Consider the following 23,806-nt stretch of genomic DNA (forward strand, 5'->3'; position numbering starts at 1 on the left):
GTAACGTATTTAAATACAGATCAACCTGTGCCTCCTAACTCACTACTTTTCTCCACTACTGACATTTGTCAAAGGTATTATGGTAACCGGGATAGAGGAGAGCTAGCTTAAAGGAGTTCTCCCAGTTTTTTAACCTGATCTAAATTTGCTGCACCTGTAGTGTATGGACAATTACCAAGAACAATCATTTCACTGAGTGTGTTTACATGCACTCAATAATCTGATCATATTAGGATTTGGAAATGGTCATGTAAACAGCATACTCTGACTTCTTAGATCGAAGTAAGGTCTAGAAATCTGACTAAAAAATCTGATAAAGAGCTGGATTTTAGCTCAGTAATCAGGTTTGTCAGTGCATGTGAACTCTTACTCTGATTTCTTTCGTATTTCTCAGTCTGTGCATGCGCAAAAACAGATGGTGGCACCGGAAATAAGCAAGCAGTGTTGCCGAGAGACACTTTTGGAGTGACGCTGAAACCAAATACATGCTTGACAAAATGAAGCATTTAATTATTCATGTTCTATATGATGTATGTTCATATTTTTAGGTAAAGTGGTGCACGTTTTACGTCACATCTTCTTCTGTGAGTTCTGTGCAAAGCAGAAAACTGATTACTGCCTGTCTCATGCAGACCTGGAGTTTCCTCATTATCTGATAACTCAAGTGTGTTGATCGGATTACCGACAAAATCAGATTTTCGGCAGGTATCGGATTATTAAGGGCATGTAAACACACTCAATATGTTTTGCTGTACTTAGAAAAGGACAGAAAACTGGTTGACTTGAATAACACTTATAATAGAAGTCTATGGGCAGTCGCTTTAGCATCTGCCCATTGGCTTCTATTCTTGAACAAAGTTTCTGGTCTTTCAAAATTAAAAGATAAATTGTCCGTGATAACTGGCCACGCCATAGGTGCAACAGACTGAGATTACCTTGGAAAATGTTGGTGTACTCCTTTAAATCACCTATCTGCTTGGTTAGTTCGGCTGATGAAAAAGTGCTAGTCAGAAAAGGTAGCGATTGTTAAAATGGTTTTGGTCTGAGTTTCCCAGCTACGCCGCTATTTCAGAGGAAAGAGCACGGTTAAGGAATGTCAGTTGAGTCTTGCCACAAAGAAATGGTACAGTTTTCTCAGGATAACCTCATCTTTCTCCATTCCCGAAGGTGAGCAAGAGACCTCCTTTCCACTGCAGGCTAACATTTAGTGTTGCGTTTGTTTTATTTTTAAAGCAGGTTCATCACAGCAAGGACACCGACATATCTCGCTATCGTGTGCTAGAATCGAAACAGACGACAACATAAACCTCCGCTATCAAACAAATTTGAACATCGCACGTCAAAAAAGTCGAGTTTTTCCCCCACGGTGAGTCTCCAAGCGTTCCACCTTGAAAAACTCCTTCGAAAAGAGGCTATTAGTCGATGACGGCCTTCAAACTACTGGATGAAAACAGAGAGCCTAGCAAGTCCAACTAAACTACTCACTACCGAGTACTAGCAGACTACGTGGCACGTGTCCGAAAAAATAAGAAGCTCATGGAGTCGAAGTCTACCTAAAGATACATTCAGTCAAGTTAACTGTGTCGTTGTCTTGTGCTGGTTTATACAACAGTCCGTTTTCATTCAGCCATGTTAGGAAATTGTTTTTTTTTGTTTTTTTTTCTCTCTCTGTGTGAGCAGCACAAAGTCATCTTTAAAGTTCGATACTCCACACATCGCGTCGATACAAATTAACGATTAAAAACGTCTATTTTTAGTTACCTTCAGTTATATACACGTTGCTGTCTAACTGTGACATTTTAAGTTCATCGAAAAGCAAAAAACAGGAACAACACAAGTACGTTTATAGCATCATACACCAAATTCAGCATGCTCTTCTTTAAGTTAATGGACTGTAGGTTACTCCGATTTTCTTTTCTTTTCTTTTTTTTTTCTAAGAAGCGGAACAATAAATAATGATAATTGATAAAAAATAACTTTAGGGCTAATCGATTAGGTTTGTGGTACATTTGGAGCGATGATGGGATTCTTTATTCACGTGAAAAATGACATAGCAGAGTGAGAATCGGCTGAGAGATGGTTCTCCCCACCCGCGGACCACTGGCCTATCCTCCCCCCCCCCAGTATGCGTTAACCCAGAGAACTTAAAAACGCAGTTAAGTGACCGTTTTAACATTTCTGTGGATGAGTTTGTCCATTTTTGGGGCTACATTGGAGTTCCCTCACAGAAGTTTTTGGATATTGAAATAAAAATATATAATTTCATCCTCACAGTTTCACATTAAATCAATTTCTTTCAAATGAAAACCATTAAAAAAGTGCTCTACGACATGTTAGACACATATTTCACTCAAAAACAGAGGGACGCTGAAACTACTCCAGAAACTGAAACTGTTTCAGCATTGTTTTCTGGATGATTGTATGAAGTGTAAGCCTTGCCATGGTTTCAGCATCCGTCTAAACAAAAAAATAATAGTAATTTTTGGGGATAAGAAACATACACGCACATATGTATACTCCCCGATTCGCTGATTAGACTCCTCTCCTCGTTTTTGAGGGCGTTTTGGGTTAATGTTTTAGTGCAAACTCCCTATTTGCGTGCCATGTTTGATTTTTCAATTTGAACATCGGTCATGGAAACGTACATACGGTATACGGGGAGGGGAGGGTTGCTATGGAAACCCCTGCTAGTAAACAGGACGTGAGCGGGGGGGGTGTGGGTATACATATACATATACATTTTTTCCTTTAGTTCATTTGCTCAAAGAATTTGTAGGTGGGGTTTTCGTAGCCGTGGTTCTGCATCTTACTGAGCTGCCTCTCTTCTGGGGTCAGCATAGGGTCAACCTGCAGAGAGAGAGAGAGAGAGAGAGAGAGACAGACAGAGAGAGAGAGTTATCTTTTCATATAGTTATTTCTCTTTTCATTGATCCATCATTACAGAAAACTTACAAGTAATCGTTTTTGTTGGAAAGACGTCTCAGTGCCTGAATAGGTTTTTATGCATTTTTCTTATATATACACACACCAATCAGGCATAACATTATGACCACCTCCTTGTTTCTACGCTCATTGTCCATTTATCAGCTCCACTTACTATATAGGTGCACTTTGTAGTTCTACAGTTACAGACTGTAGTCCATCTGTTTCTCTGCATACATTGTTAGCCCCCTTTTACCCTGTTCTTCAGTGGTCAGGACCCCCATGGACCCTCACAGAGCAGGTACTATTTGGGTGGTGGATCATTCTCAGCACTGCAGTAACACTGACGTGGTGGTGGTGTGTTATTGTGTGTTGTGCTGGTCTGAGTGGATCAGACACAGCAGTGCTGCACTAATGATGTATTGTGCTGGTTTCTGACGTCAAGCATAAAACAAGCAAAACCCTGAAAATGCCAGAAACTGTATGAAACTGGCCACAGAGTGTGATGTGGAGCAGGGTGGAGCAGGTGTGGCACAAGTTAATCCCTTAAAAACTCAATAGTATTACATACTAATACTACTATGTGATACTATTACTTATTATGTACTCATATTACTTAATAGTATTACATACTAAGGCTTGTTATTCAGTAACTACAGAGGCTTCAGTGCAAACTGGCTGAGCTATTCTTAGGTTATAGAAGTGTGTAATAAAACTTTAGGCCAGTCAGTGGGTCCTGGCCGTTTAAGGGGTTAAGGTGTAGAGTGATCAGGCCCAGTCTGGACTAAATATGAGCTCACATGCAAGGCACAGAGCCATACGGTGGTCTACTGTGCCATCTAGTGTTGATCAAATTTATCATCTTTTCTTCTGTGCAGCCCACCTACGACAACCCACCATGATCAGTATGCAAAGCCTATGATATTGATAACTGGATTAAACATTTTTTTTCTTAAAATGTCCTTTTGTACTTTGAAAATAAAGCTCCAATAAAATGTAACGATCCCTCAAAGAAGACCAGCCTGCCAGAGCTGACAGCTCACGCTTTTTAGCATGAGTAAACATTATGCTTTTGTCATCATGTTAAAAAGAAGTAACAAACCTGAATAATGTAGTGCTTTTCATTTATAAGCTCAGTGTAAGTAAACTAAAAACACTTAGAAAAGAGAAAAGATGCAAATTGAATGAAGTGAAATGTAAATTGAAGTTTTAATATCTGAAGATTTATAAGGACAAAATAAGACCAATAAAAATGGACGTATGATAGATTATTAATATACTGTTGAGTTTCTTGGAGATTAAATTGGAACTACACCCATTTTTTCATGTTAAATATCAGATTTGTTCAAAGTGGTGTTGATAGGAACCAGACGTCTAAAGAGTTTAATGCCTCTAAAATCTCCCTCACAGAAAATTATTATATGAAATGGTTTTGAATACACTGCCTGATGTCTGAGACATTGTTCCCCGATAATTTTGTGATAAGCTTTTGGCATAAAGTATATATATTTTTAACATAGGCTCATGGTGGAGGGGGACATGCAGTCCAAAATAGTCCCCAAAAAGCTATTTTTTTTCCAGATTTAGCACTATTATATCATTATCAACATTACTTTCAAAAAATAGTGAATAAAATAGTAATAAAATAATTGTATAGTAAATAAATTGGCTATTTTTGCATTGTAGATATCATTTGTCCCTCTCTCCTTATAAGGCTTATAAGCCTTTCTTCTTATTTCTCTCCTTATAAGGCTTATAAGACATCATCCATCCCTCTCTCCTTATAAGGCTTATAAGACATCATCTGTCCCTCTCTCCTTTTAAGGCTTATAAGACATCATCTGTCCCTCTCTCCTTTTAAGGCTTATAAGACATCATCTGTCCCTCTCTCCTTTTAAGGCTTATAAGACATCATCTGTCCCTCTCTCCTTATAAGGCTTATAAGACATCATCCGTCCCTCTCTCCTTATAAGGCTATAAGTTTCTCTATGATGAACCATTTCACACCAAACCGCTCTGAATCAATGTTTACATCACAACACTTGAACTAACTGTTGCAGAAGTTTTGAAAATTGGTGGAATTCCCCTTTAATCTTAACTCTAGACTTATAAGGCCTTTTAAATATGAATCACCAATGACCCTTTTTAATTTAACCCATGACTAGGCTCAATCCATGTCCAGGAAGCTGAGCCTATGAACAGTAAACATCCTGATGAAATGCTAATTTATAGAAAACCTGTGAAGTTTGCCATTTTGTTTGGAATTAAATTAACCATTACTGTTATTTCATACAGTAATAACTTAAACAAAGTGCCATAATCTAGACACCAAAAAGGTTTTTCTATATATTTTATTCTATGTTTGGCATTTTTTTATTTTTTATTTTATTCTATAAGATGTTTTATAAACAATGAGAAGTTATTCAGTGATAAATCTACTTTAATTACCTGCTTATAACAGATGTTAAGTAATCTGCCTTATTCTTTAATCTCCACTTTTGAAATATGAGACATTGTGGACATTAATTTAATTATATCTTCTTCTTTTTTGTCATTTTATAACATATTCATCATTCTGTGCACATCTAACATTTCTTACAGTTTCCTTTTTAACCCAGGACTCACACATTAGACTCATTTTATACATTTATCTGCTTTTATCTATCTAAAAACATTGGACGGTATAGTGCAGTGAAGTGAGCTGTTTCTCACCTCTACGATTCCATGGCTGATGGTGCCATACGGTTTGCGACGCACCAGCAGCAAACTGATGACCATCACCATTGCGATCGCCACGGCAACCACCAGCAGTCCCACCATCGCGCCGCGGTTAAACGTCTCCAGAACGTCCGGCTGCTGAGGAAGGAGAGAGGGACGGATGATGATGGATGGGTAGATGGATGGAGTGATGATTAGATTTTTAGTACTTTGGCGTCTCACTCAGCTCCTCTGAACATATGTCTGTCTGGTCCTCTATCTACTATAGCATTGTCTGTTTAAGTGTTGATCCACCAGCTCTCAGCACCAGGAGAGTACATCTGTTAAAGTAATAGTTAGATCACATTTCATAGACCATAATATACTCCATACGCTTACCAGCTCATCTCTCTGGATTCCTGAGGACTTGTAGACCACCTGTTTCAGCTCCACTGAGGTGTTGATCTGAAGTGCAGAGAGACAAATTTAACAACAACAACAACAATAATAATAATAATAATAATAATAATAATAATGATAATAATAATAATAGTAATAATAGTGTTTTTTCTGTCAGAATAAGACATTATTTCTGCATTTTTTTCCATTTTATTTCTATTTTTACACATTTCAAAAACATCAGTCACTCTTAGTGTGAAATTGTATTTGCTGAACAGAAATGCCCCAAAATCTCATTACTTTAACTTTAAGTTAATCATGTTTTTTTAATATCTCTTGAAAAGTTATTTCAGAAAATGTTTGTTCCATCAGTGCTGATTTATATTTCATCTTTTATGGTAACGTTTTCTTTAACACTCCTCTCTTGGTATTAAAGGGAAATACCACAGATTTTTCTACATTTCTGCATAATCCAGTAGTTGAGATGTGAACAGAGTCATTCAGAGTGGTTTAGTGTGAAATGGTTCACTGTAGAGAAACTTACAGACTCAGATTTCTTTACAGTGATGCTGATAGGAACCAGGGGTCTCCATGACTACAACACAAATATAGCCATTTTATTTACTATCCAGAACCACCAGTGAACCTACACGAGTCTTCTTTATTTTTACATGTAATGCTAATGATGGTAAAGTAGCGGAAATCTGGAGAAATAAGTTTTCTTTTGGGACTATCTTACCTTATAACGCCCTGCATGTACCACTCCACCGTGAATGACTCTTAAAAAACATTTCAGCCCGAAATCTTATCTCAAAAGTGTTGAAAAGGAATGTTTCAGACATCACACAGTGTATTCATAACCATCATGTAGTAACTTTCTGTGAGGGAGATTTTAGAGGCATTAAACTCTTCAGATGTCTGGTTCCATCACCACCACTGTGAACAGTTCTGACTCTGTAAGTTTCTCTAGAACAGAGCATTTCACACCAAACCACTCTGAATGAGTTTGTTTACATCTCAACTATTTAATCATGTGGATTAAAAAAAAATCCCCTTTAAGGGTGTGTGAGGTACGACTTGCAAAGTACTCTGTAATTATGTATTATTTTGTGTAAAATGACAGTAAGTACCCAAACATCTAACTAAATTACCCTGAAATGACTAACAGGTTCTAGATATTAAGCTGACAAAAGACAGTAGAATATCTAATAATTTAATAATTATTTGGAGTACCAAGGTTATACAAACCAACTCACACTAAATTTCACTGTAATATCACAAACAGGAAAGTACATTTAAAAAATTCTCTGAGCAGCAGGTGGATACATGGGGTAAAGTGGTGGTATAAAGACACTTGAGCAAATAGACTTATATAATATGTACCTTTGCTGTAAAAAAAGCTATTCTTGCTGCAGTTTAACTGGGTCTTTATGATTTACTTACAGATTTTTATGACTTACGTTCCTGCTTATGACATTACAGTGACATTTAGTGATTTTTTTTTTTGTATTTACTACCTTGTTACTCTGAATAATTACCAAATTATGACATTCTTTTACTCTGTCCTTTATCAGCTTAGTAGCTAGAACCTGTGACAGTCATGTTATCCAACACAGTTACACAGTATTTTGGAGTTTGTACCTCACACTTACACAGTTAAAGCCTACAAAGTAAGAGACTGCAAATTAAAGTGTTACCACTTTCACAAACACACAAATATTAATATATATACATAAAAATCCTACAATATTCCTGTATTTTATTTTGCCTACTGAGGTCCACTTATAACATTTGTGTGATTTTATAATTAATCAGAACATTTTTTTTCATGATCATTTTCCAACCTCTGTGTCTTTAAGACTGATATATGTAAATGATCTCTTTTCCAACTGGCTGCTCAGAAAGCAGTCTAGGCTGAAACACTCTTTGAACTTCAATATGAGTCACTGGAGCTAAACTGAACAGGTGGATGTATGTAAATGGTATAGTTTGCATTGAAGGAGTGTATCGCTGTGCAACGTGTTTAGTGCTGTGTTATATGTTTTTATATATAGTATTGTGGGTTTGGACTCTTCAGTATGAAATCACAATAAATTCAGTAAATTTATTGAGCTTAGTTTCTGTATATGGACTGTACGGCCTTACGTTTCGGAAACAGTGTTTACATACTACTAAAAAAAAGGGGGGGCAATCAGATTTCGATGATAGGTGCCCTTTCAGGCTATTCACAATTTTAGAATATCATTAAATCCTTTACCAGCTAAAAAGTCTCAATATTATGAAAAAAAGGTGCTAATTTACTAATAATAGAGAAAATAGATCCCAATACTACATTCTTTAGACACATTAATATAATTTTGAATAGATTGGAAAGGTTTTCAAAATAACAGATAACAACATAAAAGAGAGAAAAATTATGTAGCCTCTTATTTTGTAATGCTCTTATTTTCAACTGATTTTAACCCAGCAGCGCCCTCTAGTGTTAAATGATCTGTACTGCGTCACTGTGCACAGGTGCAGCACTATAAACATAACTACACTTTCTTTGAACGGTTTTCTGTAGATAAATTGTAGATGCTTACTGTGTTTTATTTACATTCATCTCAATATATATTAAATTTAACTAAAGTTATTCCTCACCCTTCAACCTAACTCTCTGTCACTAACCTTAATGGGACACTTAAGCCACAGTGAAAAACTAAACCATTGCTATGTCTGTTGTAAACATGCCGACTCTCCTCCTACAGTGGAGCCGAAAGAGTCTCTAGGGTGAGGTTTTCACACTGGAATAACAGCTGATGACGTATGTTGAAGGTGGGGGGAACTTTTGAAGAAGTGTAGCTGCTTTAGGGTGGATTTTGTGGGCTGTTTGATTTTATTCCTGCTAGCTGGTAAATGCAGAAAGAAGGCAGAGAGCTAACATTGTTGCTAGGAAGCTAAATATCCCATTACATCTGTGTAATTGTGGTAACTGCCTTCATGTCATCATTACACTGTAGAGAATGGATCGCTCAAATGACAGAAAGGACTTGGCCATCTAGGCTAATACCTCAGTTTGGCTTCTTTTCTCTGACTAAAAGGGTAAAAAAGTCTCAGGCTTTCATTTTGTGACGAATAAAGACAGAATCACTGTTTACTTTATGATTTTGTTGGGTGACTGAGGAATAAAGATTAAGTGACCCTTGTTAGTCCCACAATGGGGAAATTTCACCCCCGCATTTTAACCCATCCGTGCAGTGAAACACCACATACACACTAGTGAAGACACACACTAGGGGGCAGTGAGCACACTTGCCCAGAGCGGTGGGCAGCCCTATCCGCAGCACCCGGGGAGCAGTTGGGGGTTAGGTGCCTTGCTCAAGGTGGTTGCATTTATTAGCCTACATCTCAGTTGCTAGGCTAACAGTCATGATTGATTAACACCACAGAGATTCCCATAGTTTGTATGATGCATTTGCATAATGAATGCTGGGTATTGTAGTGAGAAAACACTGATGAACGAAAACATGCAAACAACATAAATTTGTGAATTTTGTCTACGCAATAAGGCTGAGGATGCAATGCTGCACTGCCGAATACTACATACAGCAGATTAAAGTCTAGATTTAGGCCACAATAACTCTCTTATCCTCAAACTTAGACCTAAACCTAACACTCTAATCCTAACCTTAAGGGGGAACTCCAAAGATTTTTAAAAAATTCTCATAACTAAATGGTTGAAATGTAAACAAAGTCATTCAGAGTGGTTTGGTGTGAAATGCTCTGTTCTAGAGAAACTTACCGAGACAGAACTGTTCACAGTGGTGGTGACAGGAACCAGACGTCTGAAGAGTTCAATGCCTTTAAAAGCTTCCTCACAGAAAGTTTTACATGAAATGATTAGATATAGCCTGCATGATGCCTGAGACATTATTCTATGATAGTTTTGTGATAAAGTTTGGCTTAAAATGTATTTGAATCCATTTACTTTAATCCATTCATGGCGGAGGGATATATGCAGCACGTTGTGAGGGAAAATAATTCCCCAAAGAAATATTTTCAGATTTATGACCATTTCATCATCAACATTACATATGAAAACTGTGAAGACACATGTAGGATCACTGGTGGTTTTGGATAGTAAATAAAATGGCTATATTTGTGTTGTAGACATGGTGATCACCACCACTCTGGATGAATCTGTTTACATCTCATGGAATGAATTATTGGAAAATAATTTAAAAAATTGGTGGAATTCCCATTTAACCTCAACCTAAATCTTAAGCCTCTGAGTATCTGTGGATAATCTGTAGAGAAAATGTGATGAATAATCACAAATGTTGATCCAGCAGTTATGTAGCACAGTTATGATACTGTACATCTTTACCTTCTCCTCATATTCGTAGGTGGGACCTCTCTCAGAAGTGGTGTAATCGTACTCGTCCACAGACACTGTGGGCAGAGAATAAAGTCATATGAAATATAGGACGAAAAATGAAAACATTGGAAACGTTTGGAAAAGCCAGTCTAAATGCACAGGCACAGCACAGGACGACGAACCGTACCTTTCTTATTGCTCGGCTGTGGGTCTTGATTAGGGAAGAGAAACAGAAAGACCAGATAAAGGCAGAGAAAGAGAAGAAGGAGGAAGGAAAGATCAAATTAAGAGAAAGAGAAGAAGGAAGAAGGAAACAGCAGATAAAGACAAAGGCACAGATATTAGGTTTGCAACAGTATTGACTGTACCTAAAGTCTAAATAATGCATCAGGAAGAGACACCCACAAAGAAGACAGTGAGTTCAAAGCATTGCCTTTATATTGTACATGCCAGCCTGGAGAATTAAAGCCACAGCTCTGAAATCAATCTCCATTTGGAGAAAAAAGAGCGTGACTCAGCACAAGTCAGTGTCTTTGTCTAGCAAACTTTTATGACGATTTGCAGATCTGTGATAACAAAACCTCATATCTCAGAAATGGTAACCAGTAAAAGGAATAAATAACTTAAAAACTTCAAAATATATGATATATACACACCGGTCAGTCATAACATTACGACCACCTTCTTGTTTCTATGCTCAAAAACTCCAGCAGCACTGCTGCGTCTGATCCACTCAGACCAACACAACACACACTAACACACCACGACCACGTCAGTGTTACTGTGGTGCTGAGAATGATCCACTACCCAAATAGTACCTGCTCTCTGAGGGTCCATGGGGGTCCTGACCACTGAAGAACAGGGTAAAAGGGGGCTAACAAAGTATGCAGAGAAACAGATGGACTACAGTCTGTAACTGTAGAACTACAAAGTGCACCTATATAGTAAGTGGAGCTGATAAAATGGACAATGAGCGTAGAAACAAGGACCTGATCAGTGTAAATATGTATTGATGTTATTGGACCAAAACCTCGTATATCCAAAATGATAACTTTACAGGAAAAGGAAAAACTTCTGTGGTTGTAATGTAAGTCAATGGAACCAGACTTTTTTCCAAGTCAGTTTTGTCCATTGCTTTTGGTCCATAGACCATGACATTTACACACAATGTAAAGGGCGACAGATATTTTACAGAATTTAACTACAATTTACAGAAAACTACCGTATTTAAGTTTTGTTTTTCCCCTATAGAAGATGTGCTAACTTATTTTCACATCAATAAAACATGGAATTTGACCAGAAGGTGTTCACTTTTGCATTCAGAAGGGGGAGTGGCTTTCAGAGACTCGTGTGTGTGTGTGTGTGTGTGTGTGTGTGTGTGTCTGCGTACCTGTGCGGGGTGGGTAAGGTCGGTTCTGGAACTCCCTCTCCTCTTCTTCTTCATCATCCTTCTCTTCCTCACTCTCCGCAGGCAGCAGCTCCTCCGTAGTGCGAGTCTCAGAGAACGAAGTGGTCATCAACTCACTGATATCTCCTCTCTCTGTCCGCAATAACTCCTCTACAGAGAGAGAGAGAGAGAGAGAGAGAGTAAATATGGGGTAATAATGTAACTGATATATTTGAAGCTATTCAATTAATGTTTCTATATCATGTAATTGAGCAGTTATGTAATGTAACTCAGCTTCTTACTACTTAAGCTCTTTCAGACCTACATTAAAGCGTTCCTAATCTGCCAAAAATGAAAAGTACAGACACAATTCAGGCTTCAAGTTGACTGCTACCACTGTTTCATACCTTACTTCTGTCCATTCAAACTGTCAGTGTAAGTCTATTTGAGATTACTCAATCACTCATCACAGGCACTGTTTCAATACTTCTGTAATATTCTCCCCCATTTCCAGTCAAACATTTATGAGAGCCGGTTTATGAGGAGCCTGGTCACTTCCTGTTTTCTCCATTATATCAAAAACAGGACTTGAAAACAGTAGAGGGCGCCGGCGAGCGAGTCCTCAATGAATAGGGGTGAATAGAGCTAAACGGCTAAAAACGAAAAGTTGAAATAGTTTCTAATCACTAAAAAAACAAAGAAAACTCGGCTACATATTTGCTTTTTTCTACAGCAAATGGGTTTTGGGGGAAAGGATGTTAACATTACTGCTACTGAGTGCTGACTGGTTGGCAAGCGGAACGTACAACTCCTATGACTCGAGTTTAAAAGCGTTTAAAAGTATAACAGCGGTGTTAATATGTTTTGTGCTGTTCTGTGTTCAGGAAATGATTGTATTCTTTTACATTAGAAATGTTTAAGCAGGCTCCCAAGTTGTGCAACCGTCTAAGCGTTGGCTCTATCATCAAGAGATCTCGAGTTCAATCCCTGGTGATGCTACAGCCGTCCGTAGCCGGGAGTCCGAGAGAGCACAATTGGCCTCGCTCTCTCTGGGTGGGTGGGATGGCCCCTCCTTCTCCCCCCATCACTCAGCGCAATGCTAGTCAGCGCAGGCGTCTGTTAGCTGACGTAACAGATCTGGCGGTTGGCGCTTTCTCTACAAGTCCTCTGGATTCATCAAACCTGCATTACACAAATATCCACTCGCAGCAGAATGGACGGCGCGCACAGCGAAGGGCACAATACTCGGTTAGCAACAGTGAGCTAGTGCTGTGTGAACATACTTTCTGTGAATAATTGCTTTGTCGGGCTATAAACTTTGATAGCTGTACAGTCTTTAGTTTACTAACTAGTAAGAGTAATGAAGCCACATCAGCAGACAAGTGTAACAGTATGAAAGCTAGCTTGCTACCTGAATCTCAGTTTGAACATTGCAAATTGAATGTTATAGTTTTTAAATATTAATTATTATAAAGGATTTTTCTACCACGGCTTATAAACAGCTCTGAATTTTGCAGAGTGGTAATGAAGAACCCGAGTCATCGACGGCACGTTAAAAACAGTATTGACATGGGTGGATGATTTGAGGCGAGTGTGCGTTGCTGTGTGTTGACTTAGGCATGCAGTTAGCATAACTAACTGATGCTAATAAGATTCATAGCTTTATTAACAGCCTTATAACTCCAGTGCAACAATAAAGAAGCAAAATTCAGACACCAAACATGTCTTAGCTGGGTGACTACATTTGGGGTAACGGAGTAAATCAGATTTTTTGTCTGTCACTTAAAGAGAAGGAGTAGCGAGTCGTACGGATCTCGTCGTGGAGCTCCTCAGCCAGGGTGGGGACTTTATACAGCAGAGCCAAACTCTGGTTCATCCTCTCCTCGATCACGTGAAGGTGAGTGTACACCTGCAAGCACAAAACACTTCTCATTACTCCAGAATTAGCAGGCTAGCACCCTCCCCAGGCTTCTCCAACCTGTACTGCTGGTTTGAGGTAACTAGAAAAACCAAGCAGTTGGATCAAAATCCTTTTACTGCCTGGAGCTGAACTATCCACCTCTGGCAGGACCTTAAATGTAGTTATCTGCTCTATGGCAAGCTAATGCTGTAATTAGTAACAGCTGTCAGTAAATGTTGCTGTATCCTGTATTACTGACGTGAAATATGTCATTCGCTTGTGATTTTTCTTCAGTATTAGTGTCAACCATAAATCAAAGTTGACCCTAACCCTAACCCTAGTCAATATATCTACTATTTCTCATTATGAGACTGTGGTAAGAATACTGTGAGATTATTTAACTTATTTCTAGACACTTTTACTTGTTTTTAAGCAGTTTTATCTTATGAAAGTGTCTTGTTCCATTGCCAGATCATGTTACTTGTTTTTGCATTATTTCTTGAAATAAGTGAAATGAATGGATAGATAGAAAATGACAGGCTGGTGGATAAATGATGGTAAGTGCAGGTCACCTGGAACTTCATCTGTTCGGCCTTCTGAGGGTCCGCAGACTCGATGTGCTGATAGTGACGCAGTGTGTGTCGCCGGTCCTTCTGCTCCGCAGCCAGATAACGCTTCAGAGCCTGCAGCACACGCTCCGGCTGAGAGAGAGAGAGAGAGGGAGAGAGAGAGAGAGAGAGAGAGAGAGAGAGGGAGAGAGAGAAATCAGGATTGTTTTAGTGTAAACAATTTGATCATGTATGGTAATTTATTACACTGTGTCTTTGTCTAAGCCCATTGAAAATAACTATTGATTGATTCATTGATTGATTCATTCATTTATTCAATCATTTATTCATCTATTCATTTAAGTGCATCAGGAGATAACTGAGCATATTATTATTAGTAGTAGTAGTGGTAGTAGTATTTGTGGCAAACTGTATTATTATTATTACTATTATTATTATTATTATTATTTGTTGTTATTAGAAAGTAAAAAGAACGTTTTATTTTAACTATTGTGAAGACAATAAAAAGCATAAAATTAGTACTTTAAAAAAAGCCTTTTAACATTGCATAAAAAATAACATTCAAATGTAACTGAAAAACTAAAAAGACAAGAAAATACCATTTGTTGTCATTTGTTGTATCTTACAGATTGTGTATCAGTGCATTTCTCCACTGTCCAAAGAAAAACGTGTCTCCAAATTGGTGAATTTACAGGAGAGGACAAAAATTTTCTTAACTTTTAATGTAACTTAATGTAAAAAAGATTTTATGCAGAGCAATTTTGGAGCATTTTTATTGGTCCATTCGTCAAGAAATTTTCAAACAATGTAATAGACAGCGGCTGAGTTTAAACGATCGCATAAACATCACAAAAATGATGATTTATTGTACAGGCGGTGTATCTGAACCTCTGTATTTACGGTAATACTGCTCTCTCTCTCCCTCTCGTACCTGTGGGGGGTCACTCTGTACTGCGCTGAGGTAACTCTCCAGAGCCAGTCTGCGGTTGTTGTTCAGAGTGGCCACAACGCGGGCCAGATGAGTCTCCACCAACCGCTGCCTCTCACCGGCCACCTGCTCCTCCAGAGTCTGCAGCACCGCCTGGAAATGCTGAGAGGGAAAAAGAGAGACAGTGTGAGAGAGTGAGAGAGAGAGACTAAGTTTAATATGAAAAGTTTCACCAACTTGACAAATGTCTTCAAATTGTGCTCAGGCTCAGAAAACATGGACCAAAGGAAACTAAACATTTGCGATAAGGACATTATAGGGTTACTAAAAATATTAGTCATAGTAATTACTGAATTAATTCACAGTTACTGGTCTTTTTGTGATGGAATAATAAGCCTAGAGTTTGAGATGCTAAGTAATCATGTATGTTAATGTTTGTCTTACCTCGTTCAGTGCCTGGCGGTCAGATTTGGGGAGGTTCTTGGACTGGTTGTCTGCCTCTGCCCACTCCTTCATGATCTGATACACACACACACACAAATAGTCACATGACAAGTCCTGAGACTTAATTTTTCTGCTGAATCAAATATTGAGTATGAAATAGAACAGGGGTGTCAAGGAACCACTAAAGGGTCCATTTTAAAACATCTCAACAAATCTGTGGGCCAGACAAACAATGTTTTTATTTCATTTTTCATTATGTTGGTTGAACTGCAGCTGAAATGCAGTTAGTGTGTTTGGTGATATGATTGGTATGGAATTGTGCAGAACTGTGTAGAATTGAGGTGTAACTTCTGTCCCATAAATTGCTGTTGGGGTAGGACAGTCAGAGCACACATAACGTTGCAGTGCATGCTGGGGACTGTAGTGCAGCGCGTTGTGAAACGGGCTAATATTAACAGAAGATTAAAATACTTTTGCGGGGCGGATAGGATTGTGTCACGGGCCTGATCTTGTGTTTGACACATGGATTATAGAATATATATATAATTCTACAAAAATTATATAGAATATAGAGTAACTACAAATTCTATGGAGGTAAAACAAGTATTATGATGGTGCAGATTAAATTACACTGATTTTAAATGTTAGAATGCTCAATTATAATCAATACATATTTTGGCCAAAGTACAATTTTATGGCTATTTTAAATGTAAAACCAAAGAAAACAATCTTAGCGTATTGTTTTTTATTGCCTACAGTAATGTGCAGAAGTCCTTTCGTTTATTTGATATCCAGTCTAACAGCCATTAAGTAAAAATGACACAAACATAGTTTTAACAAAAAATTACACAGCAGCATTAACTATTTTTCTTCAAAAAAAAAAAGGTCTGGACTCTGGGGTGGTCAGTCCATTGTTCAGCTTCTTTGTTTGATGTGTCCGTCTCCTTTTCTCAGTGAGGTTCTTCTTGACAGCTACACGTCCTTTCAGACCCATAGCGCTGAGTCGTCTTCTCACAGTGGAAGGATGGACAGAAACACCTGTGGATGTTTTCAGATCTGAAGCAGCTTGATTTTCTCCTCTCTCTCAAAGATGGAAGCTTTCGAGTTCGATCCCTGGTGATGCTACAGCCATCTGTAGCCGGGAGTCCGAGAGAGCACAATTGGCCTCGCTCTCTCTGGGTGGGTAGGATGGCCCCTCCTTCCCCCCCCATCACTCAGTTCGATGCTAGTCAGCGCAGGCGTCTGTTAGCTGACGTAACAGATCTGGCGGTTGGCGCTTTCCTCCGAGCGCGTCCGGCTGTCCGGTGACGTTGCGTGAGCGGCAGTTCGAAAAGAAGCGGTGGTTGGCTTCACAGGTCTCAGAGGAAGCCTGTGTTAGCCTTCACCCTCCTAGCGTTGATAGCATCGTGTGATTGGGGGAGTCCTAACTAGCGGGTGGAATTGGAGACGACTAAATTGGGGAGAAAAAAAAAAAGATGGAAGCTTTAAGTGCTGTTTATCTGATGGGGTCAGCGTTGGTGGTCTATCAGGTCTTGCAGGTGGCTGTTAGGGGTCTCATTTCCTTTGTAACTGCTAATAATGTTTTGAACTCCAGTTTCACTCATTTTTCTTTGACTTTATGCATGTGGAATATATTAGATCTAATCTCCCAAAAGACACCTTGAAAAATAGATAACTTGTACTTTAAAAAATTAACTGAAGGCTGGTCTCTGACTTTTGCACAGTACTGTATGTCCCCATTACTGTGTAAATAGTTTTTCTGGTCATATTTGGGTATGAAATGTATTTTTGAAGAATTATTAAGATTTTTAAAGAGTAAATCTAATTAAATTTGAGCACAAACTTATATATGACCTGTAATCAAATACAACGGTTATGACATTGGAGATTTACACCTCTATAAGCTACAGTAAGATGGTCCACCTCATTGATGCGCTTCATCCGCCGCTCCTCCAGGTCCATCTTGGCACGGAGGAAGTTAGCATGTTCGCTGTCATCACTGGGCATTTCAAAATAAACGTCCACTCCGTCTGTAGGACGAGGAGTGGGCACTGCCATTTAGAAAAGAGACAGAACAAATAAGTCAGTACATCAGTTCATCAATCTGTCCGTAATGTCCATTAATAAAATAAATGGGAAGTAAATTATGTAACGCCTCGAGGCCATCAAATTATTGTCTTCTTTTTCTTTTAATGTAAAACAGAAAGTAATCAGCCTGTCTTAAATTTATGAGTTCACTGACTTTCTAATAATAAGTTAACAAAACAATAATCAATGTTACATTCTGTTAAATGACAGTGACGCAGTCTGATTGGTTGAGAAGTATATCTACCCATTTTTTCACAATAACTGTATATTAATATCAATCCACTCAGCACCAGTTGCTAAGCAACTCGCTTTATGCTACAGTTAACTGTTACGTTTCTAGTTTATCACATGCAGTCCTATGAGTTTGGGGCACCCCTGGTCAAATGACATGTTTTGTTGATTTTCTAAGTTAAAATAAGTGAACACACTTCTATACTGCAAAGGAGGATTATTTTATTCTTACCTACAAATCTAATTCTGCTGTGGAGCCGCAACAGAGCAGTAAAAGAGCCGCATGTTGCCGACCCCACCAAATTATTGCTGTTGCACAGCACAAACTCATTTGTTGTGAAACTACTTTTTGGCGGAAGGTGTTGTCAGTATTAAAGCATATTCAGTTTAAATTTCAGGGCTTCTTTGATCAGGGCACTCCAGGATAACATCACGGCTGTGATGATGTACGACGGTCAAATCCCAGCCGTGATGTTATTTGCGATAACACACAACCTCAAGTGTTCTATTGCTTAATTGTCATCATGTTATAATCAGCATGATGCTGAATTTGCATTTCAGACCTAAACATTGAGCTGGACCTTCCTTTTGAGCCTGTGTGTGACGTTAACATGTAAAGATGTACAACATGGTGTGAACAACTCCTGACCCAATGTATCTGACTTTTAAATGATTATTTCATGCTTTTCAAGGTGACTCACAGCAGTGCACACTCACCTGCACACATATCCTCACTAAGCAATGCTACTTCTTTCAATTTTTCAACTAATAAAAAGGCTCACAGTGCTGCTTTTATTTATTGGTTGCATTTCAGTAAGTACTTGCCTTTTTTTCAAGTTAAAACATCAAATCATTTTTTATGTGCGTAATAATAAATTAGCCTTTAGTCTTCATGTAACTTTCTCTAGTTTAACCGTTCAGTCAAGTGTAACCAATTCATTAGTCAATCAATCAATCAATCAATCAATCAGTGAGTCATGTTCTAAAATAAAGGAGAAGAGGGAATAGGAACAGAGAGAGACCGAGAGAAAGAGGAGGGGTCATCAGTATTACTCAGAGAAGCTGGGCGGAGATCAATACAGATACAGTCTGAGCCGTACTCAGCATTATTGAGTTTGAGATGGAGCTGAGACTGAGGATCTGCAAATGCACTGTCCGATCTATATTGCTGGGGGGAGTGGGGGGGCTTGCACATGTGTGACGGCCCACTCAGAATAAGATCCGAGCATGAAGCATGAGCCCAGGGCTGTCATGCTAATGATGGACGGTACACACGATGGATAACAACACATTATTGTCTATATGTCCAAGTTATAGTTCTCATTTACTGATTTTAAAGAGGAACTACAACCTAAGACCTTTATTTTATTAACAGCTGAAATGCACTGCTCTGTAATAATAATATACACCAGCCTTGCTTGACATGTGAACACATCTTTCCAAACTGTAAAAATATCATTTTTATCTTGGTCAGTTTCGCCTCTGCAGCGCCCCCTGGTTCAACTCTGCTACAGGCGTGGATGACGTGTCACAGTATGCAAATCAGGCAACCAACATTACCACCTCCTGATGACACCCTACTTGTGCCCAGAGCCATGCAGAGGGATGGCTCTGCTCGTGCCGCCCTCATAAATATGAAACCATAGTCTAGAGTCTAGAGCGAGGGAGAACATCGGTGCTGTTTTGGATGTTTTTCCATACATATAGTCTCATCGCATTTAGCGCGTTACTGAGTGTTCTAGTTAGTTATTATTGGTAATTCTTAGTTATTGTATTGGTAGATATTGTAGTTTTTAGCCTTTTAGACTTAACTAGCCTTATACTGATAACATTCAGTGTATGATTAGGTGACCTGATGGATCGATTAAGTGAGGATCATTGCAAGTCTCTATTTAGGGCCACTGCAGCCACCCCTGGATGACCAGTGAGAAGGTGTACCACATCAACCTGGTGACATCTCGGCCACTGCAAATGTTCTCAACAAGTGGGAGATTTGTACAGTGCCCACAAGTACACCTGTATAAAAAGAAATGGTACCCTAATGGGCTAATAGAAGTCTGTTTTTCATAGCTTGATGTAAAACTGAATGAAACTTCGACAGTGTTTAAAGAATTCTACTTCATTCATTCGGAATTCAGTACATCTAAGAAATCAGGGTTCGGGTTATGTCGAATGTGGACCTGCTGAGCAGATAATTAGAAGCGAGCTGTGACGGTTTTAGGGAATGTTCTACCGTTCGGCGCCTCTGCCGCCCTCTGTTGATCATTTTCTGGCACTACATTAACTCTTCAGTGTCTTGAGTCAGTGGCTCATACTGTTAAGGCTCAAGACGCACTGCCTGAGCAGAAACACCTTCTCTCGTCGAAAATGGGGATGGTGGTGTAGAAAAATCTTCAACCTCGTAAGACGTCTAAGTCACAAAGGTATCTTTGATTCTGTCACTCTCCGTGTGTTCTGGTAGCTAACGTAACACAGCAGCCCAGCCCACCCGATTACCCTCACAGCCCCACCTCCAAACCAGTAGATCACTGCAGTGCGCCTCCCAGCGTGCCCCTCCCATTTTTGAGCATTTTTCAAAGTTGAGCTAGGGGTGGAGTTGGCTGAAAACAGCAGGGTGTAGTTACACTTTAATTACTCTTTTTACTTGTGTATCATGTTAATGTAATTATATCAATATCTTATTACTATGAACTACATGTTGTCCTTTTAGACATGGTTTCTATGCTAGAAGTGAAAACAAATAGGATAGTAATTGCACTGTTCAATGCTAGGTGTGCAAACTAGCAGTGAGGAGTTAGTTTTACCTTGTAATACTTTGACACTTTACTAACATTTCAAACATGTTAACATTCTACTGTCTTTCTTATCTGTTCTCCTCTAGCATCCGTGTCTGCAGGGTGGATCAGTGGGTGGTGGGTTAAAGGAAAGTGTGGGTATAAATGTACATGTTTATATCTTTGCTATGAATTCTGGGTAATGTGGTGCCTTTATTGAGGGTGAATCCAAATTGTACAGAGAACTATAACTATGCATCTTCTGTATTTTGCTGCTGTCGGGACAAAACCTCATATTTTCATTTTTTGACATAATGTGAAAAAGGCAGTTGGCCTTTTTGTCTTTTGTTTTTTTTTGTGATTTGAAAAAAATTGTTCTCCATTTACTTCCATTAAAAGTTAAGAATGTTTTTCCTTGTCCTGTAAAGTTCATTTTTGGAGATATGAGGTTTTGCTCTGACAGCAGCGGTTAAGGTATTTTACATATTTCTACCTTTCAAATGATTAAAACGGTCATTTTTGACTCCCTGAAGCTGCCTCCGTGCCTCTGCTTCATTAAACCCTCACAACATGTATCCAGCCCAATAAAAGTGGAGAGACAGAAAGCACATGCACAGTCTTTCCAACTTTTGTCATTCTTAAAGGACACATATTCTGCATTTTTATTTGTAGCATATGGGCCCGCTCACAGCATTAGTGTGTTTTTTACGCACCAGAACATTACTGTGCCTTTAAGATATATATATGTAAATGAGCTCTGTTCTGATTGGCTGCCCTGCATTGTGACTCATTAAAAAACGGTGTTATAATGTCACCCTGATGTTATAAAACTCCTTATAACGTCAGTGTGAATGGGCGGGGCTAAACTGCTGTAGGAATAGGTCGAATAGATAGATAAAGGGCGCCCCTGTTTCATATATATATATGTATATATATATATACACACATATATATATATATATATCATATATATATATATATATATATATATATATATATATACCAGACGTTTTACCAAGCCAGGTTGGGCCATTTCTTTTGGTCCATTCATCATGAAATCTACACATAATGGCAACAAAATGACAACAGCAGCAATATATATATATATATATATATATATATATATATATGTGTGTGTGTGTGTGTGTGTGTGTGTGTGTGTGTGTGTGTAAAGAAAATTTCCAATATGTCACATAAATAGAAATTTCTAAAATTTGTTCTAAAATCTGCAGTAAAACGCCATATGCAAGTGTACACTCTGTAGAGCTTAACTTATTTTTATTTAGAAAATCAAGAGAATGTGCACTTTGACCGGGGGTGTCTGAACTTAAACAAGCAATCTTAAAAATTTGGTTTTCCTATTGACCTCGTAGTTTAGTCTCATGTGTCTTCATTAAACACATTTACAGTGGGGTCACTCACAGCTGTCTCCGCGGGTTTGGGGCTGTTGTGTCGCAGATTTTCCGGATTTGTCATAGTAGAAGTTGTCCAGGTAGTCCGATGCCTGATAGGGTCCGGAGTCGATGGAATATTCGTATTCCTCAGGGTCCTTCGCTGCTGTGGCTGCTGCTTCATCGTCTTCCTCATCTTCTTCCTCTTCCTCTTCCTCTTCCTCCTCTGCCTCGGCCTGCTCTTCCTCATTCGCTTCTTCCTCCTCTTCCTCCTCCACAGCCTCCTCTTCCTCCTCCATGTCATCCTCCTCTATGTCTGTTTCAGGGGAGGGGCTGGGAGTGGGGGGCGTCACCTTCACACTGACGGAAGAAAGAGCACAGATTGAGACAACAAGAACTTCAGATACATACAGGTGTTTGATGATTTACAACGCTAACTGGTGGGGTAAATGCATCCATTACATTATTTCCATATACTTGATTGCCACATTGGTCTCATAGCTTCAGCGTCTTGGATGAGGAAAGTCTGCCTCTCTAGTTTGAGGTAAAGGTGGGGAAGCTGTGTAAATTGGATTTGTGGTTGAAGGATAAGTTTTCCAAAACCTCAAGAAAAAACGCTGTGAATGAAAATGGTGTGATTCTCTTACCTTGTGGCCTCTTTCTCCCCTGACAGGGACACTAGAGGTGGAGTTGCCCCCTGAGCTGAGTCCACTCCCTCTGGTTCTCCACGACCACCTGCCCCACTTCGGCCTGGGCAGCACACATACTCCACTCCCCGGAAACGGTCGCCACATGGCAACAGCATCCCATAACTATGCAACTCCAGACTGTCTGCTGTACAAGCCTGGAGAGAGCAAGAAAGAGAGAGAGAGAGAGAGAGAGAGAGAGAGAGAGAGAGTCAGAGAGAGAATCAGAGAGATAGAGAATAAGAGAAAAGAGGGAGAGAGAAAGAATGTCATAGAGAGAAAGAAAGAGACAGAAAGTCAGAGAGATACACACAGACAGAATCAGAGGGAGAGAGATAGAAGGCAAGAGAGAAATTCAGAGGGCAAGAGAGAGGGAGAAAGAGAGAGAAAGTCAGAGAGAGAGAGAAAGAGAGAGATGGAAGGGAAGAGGAGATCAGAGAGAGGTAGAAAAAAGAAAGGGGGAGAAAAAAGTCACAGAGAGAGAGAGAGAGAGAGAGAGAGAGAGAGAGAGACATCAGAGAGAGAGACATCAGAGAGAGAGAGGGAGAGAGACAGAAGAAAAGAAAGAAATTCAGAGAGCAAAAGAAAGAAAGAGAAATAGAGAGAGAGAAAGACAGAGAGACAGAGAGAGAAAGGGGGGGGGGATAGAAGGGGAGAGAGAAAGTCAGAGAGAGAGAGATAGAGACAATGACAGAGAGAGAGAGCGAAAGGGGGGAGAGATAGAAGGGGAGAAAGTCAGAGAGAAATAGAGAGAGAGAAAGAAAGAGAGAGAAAGGGGGAGAGAGAGATAGAAGGGGAGAGAGAAAGTCAGAGAGAGTCAAAAAGAGAGAGAGAATAAGAGCAAGAAGGAGGGCGACAGAGAAAGAGAGAGATGGAAGGAAAGAGGAAATCAAAAAGGGAGAGAAGAAGAGAAAGGAGAGTAAAAAAGTCACAGGGAGAGAGAGAGACATCAGAGAGAGATACAAATAGAGTGAGAGACAGAAGGAAAGAGAACAGAGCAAAAGAGAATATCAGAGAGAGAAAGACAGAAAGA

The 23,806-nt window shown here is 39.2% G+C and overlaps 1 protein-coding gene across 3 annotated transcripts in view; it reads right to left on the reverse strand.

The window, feature by feature from the left end:
* Positions 1–490: 490 nt before the first annotated feature.
* The window catches only part of aplp1 (amyloid beta (A4) precursor-like protein 1), a 102,779-nt gene continuing 79,463 nt past the window's right edge, over positions 491–23,806 (reverse strand). For 2 of the 3 annotated variants that reach the window (XM_036565262.1, XM_036565261.1), the window contains exons 5-17: positions 22,735–22,931; positions 22,119–22,447; positions 17,527–17,654; positions 15,604–15,678; positions 15,163–15,321; positions 14,235–14,363; positions 13,572–13,671; positions 11,766–11,933; positions 10,563–10,586; positions 10,385–10,449; positions 6,019–6,084; positions 5,635–5,778; positions 491–2,847 (exon numbers count right to left, since the gene is read on the reverse strand). In XM_036565262.1, the coding sequence (XP_036421155.1) occupies positions 2,749–2,847; positions 5,635–5,778; positions 6,019–6,084; positions 10,385–10,449; positions 10,563–10,586; positions 11,766–11,933; positions 13,572–13,671; positions 14,235–14,363; positions 15,163–15,321; positions 15,604–15,678; positions 17,527–17,654; positions 22,119–22,447; positions 22,735–22,931 (1,683 nt within the window). In that variant the 3' untranslated portion in view covers positions 491–2,748. The remainder of the gene's footprint in view (positions 2,848–5,634; positions 5,779–6,018; positions 6,085–10,384; positions 10,450–10,562; positions 10,587–11,765; positions 11,934–13,571; positions 13,672–14,234; positions 14,364–15,162; positions 15,322–15,603; positions 15,679–17,526; positions 17,655–22,118; positions 22,448–22,734; positions 22,932–23,806) is intronic. The other variant, XM_036565263.1, reaches the window with a different exon arrangement.

The sequence above is a fragment of the Colossoma macropomum genome, unplaced genomic scaffold, assembly GCF_904425465.1.
Source record: "Colossoma macropomum unplaced genomic scaffold, Colossoma_macropomum, whole genome shotgun sequence".
Classification (NCBI taxonomy): domain Eukaryota; kingdom Metazoa; phylum Chordata; class Actinopteri; order Characiformes; family Serrasalmidae; genus Colossoma; species Colossoma macropomum.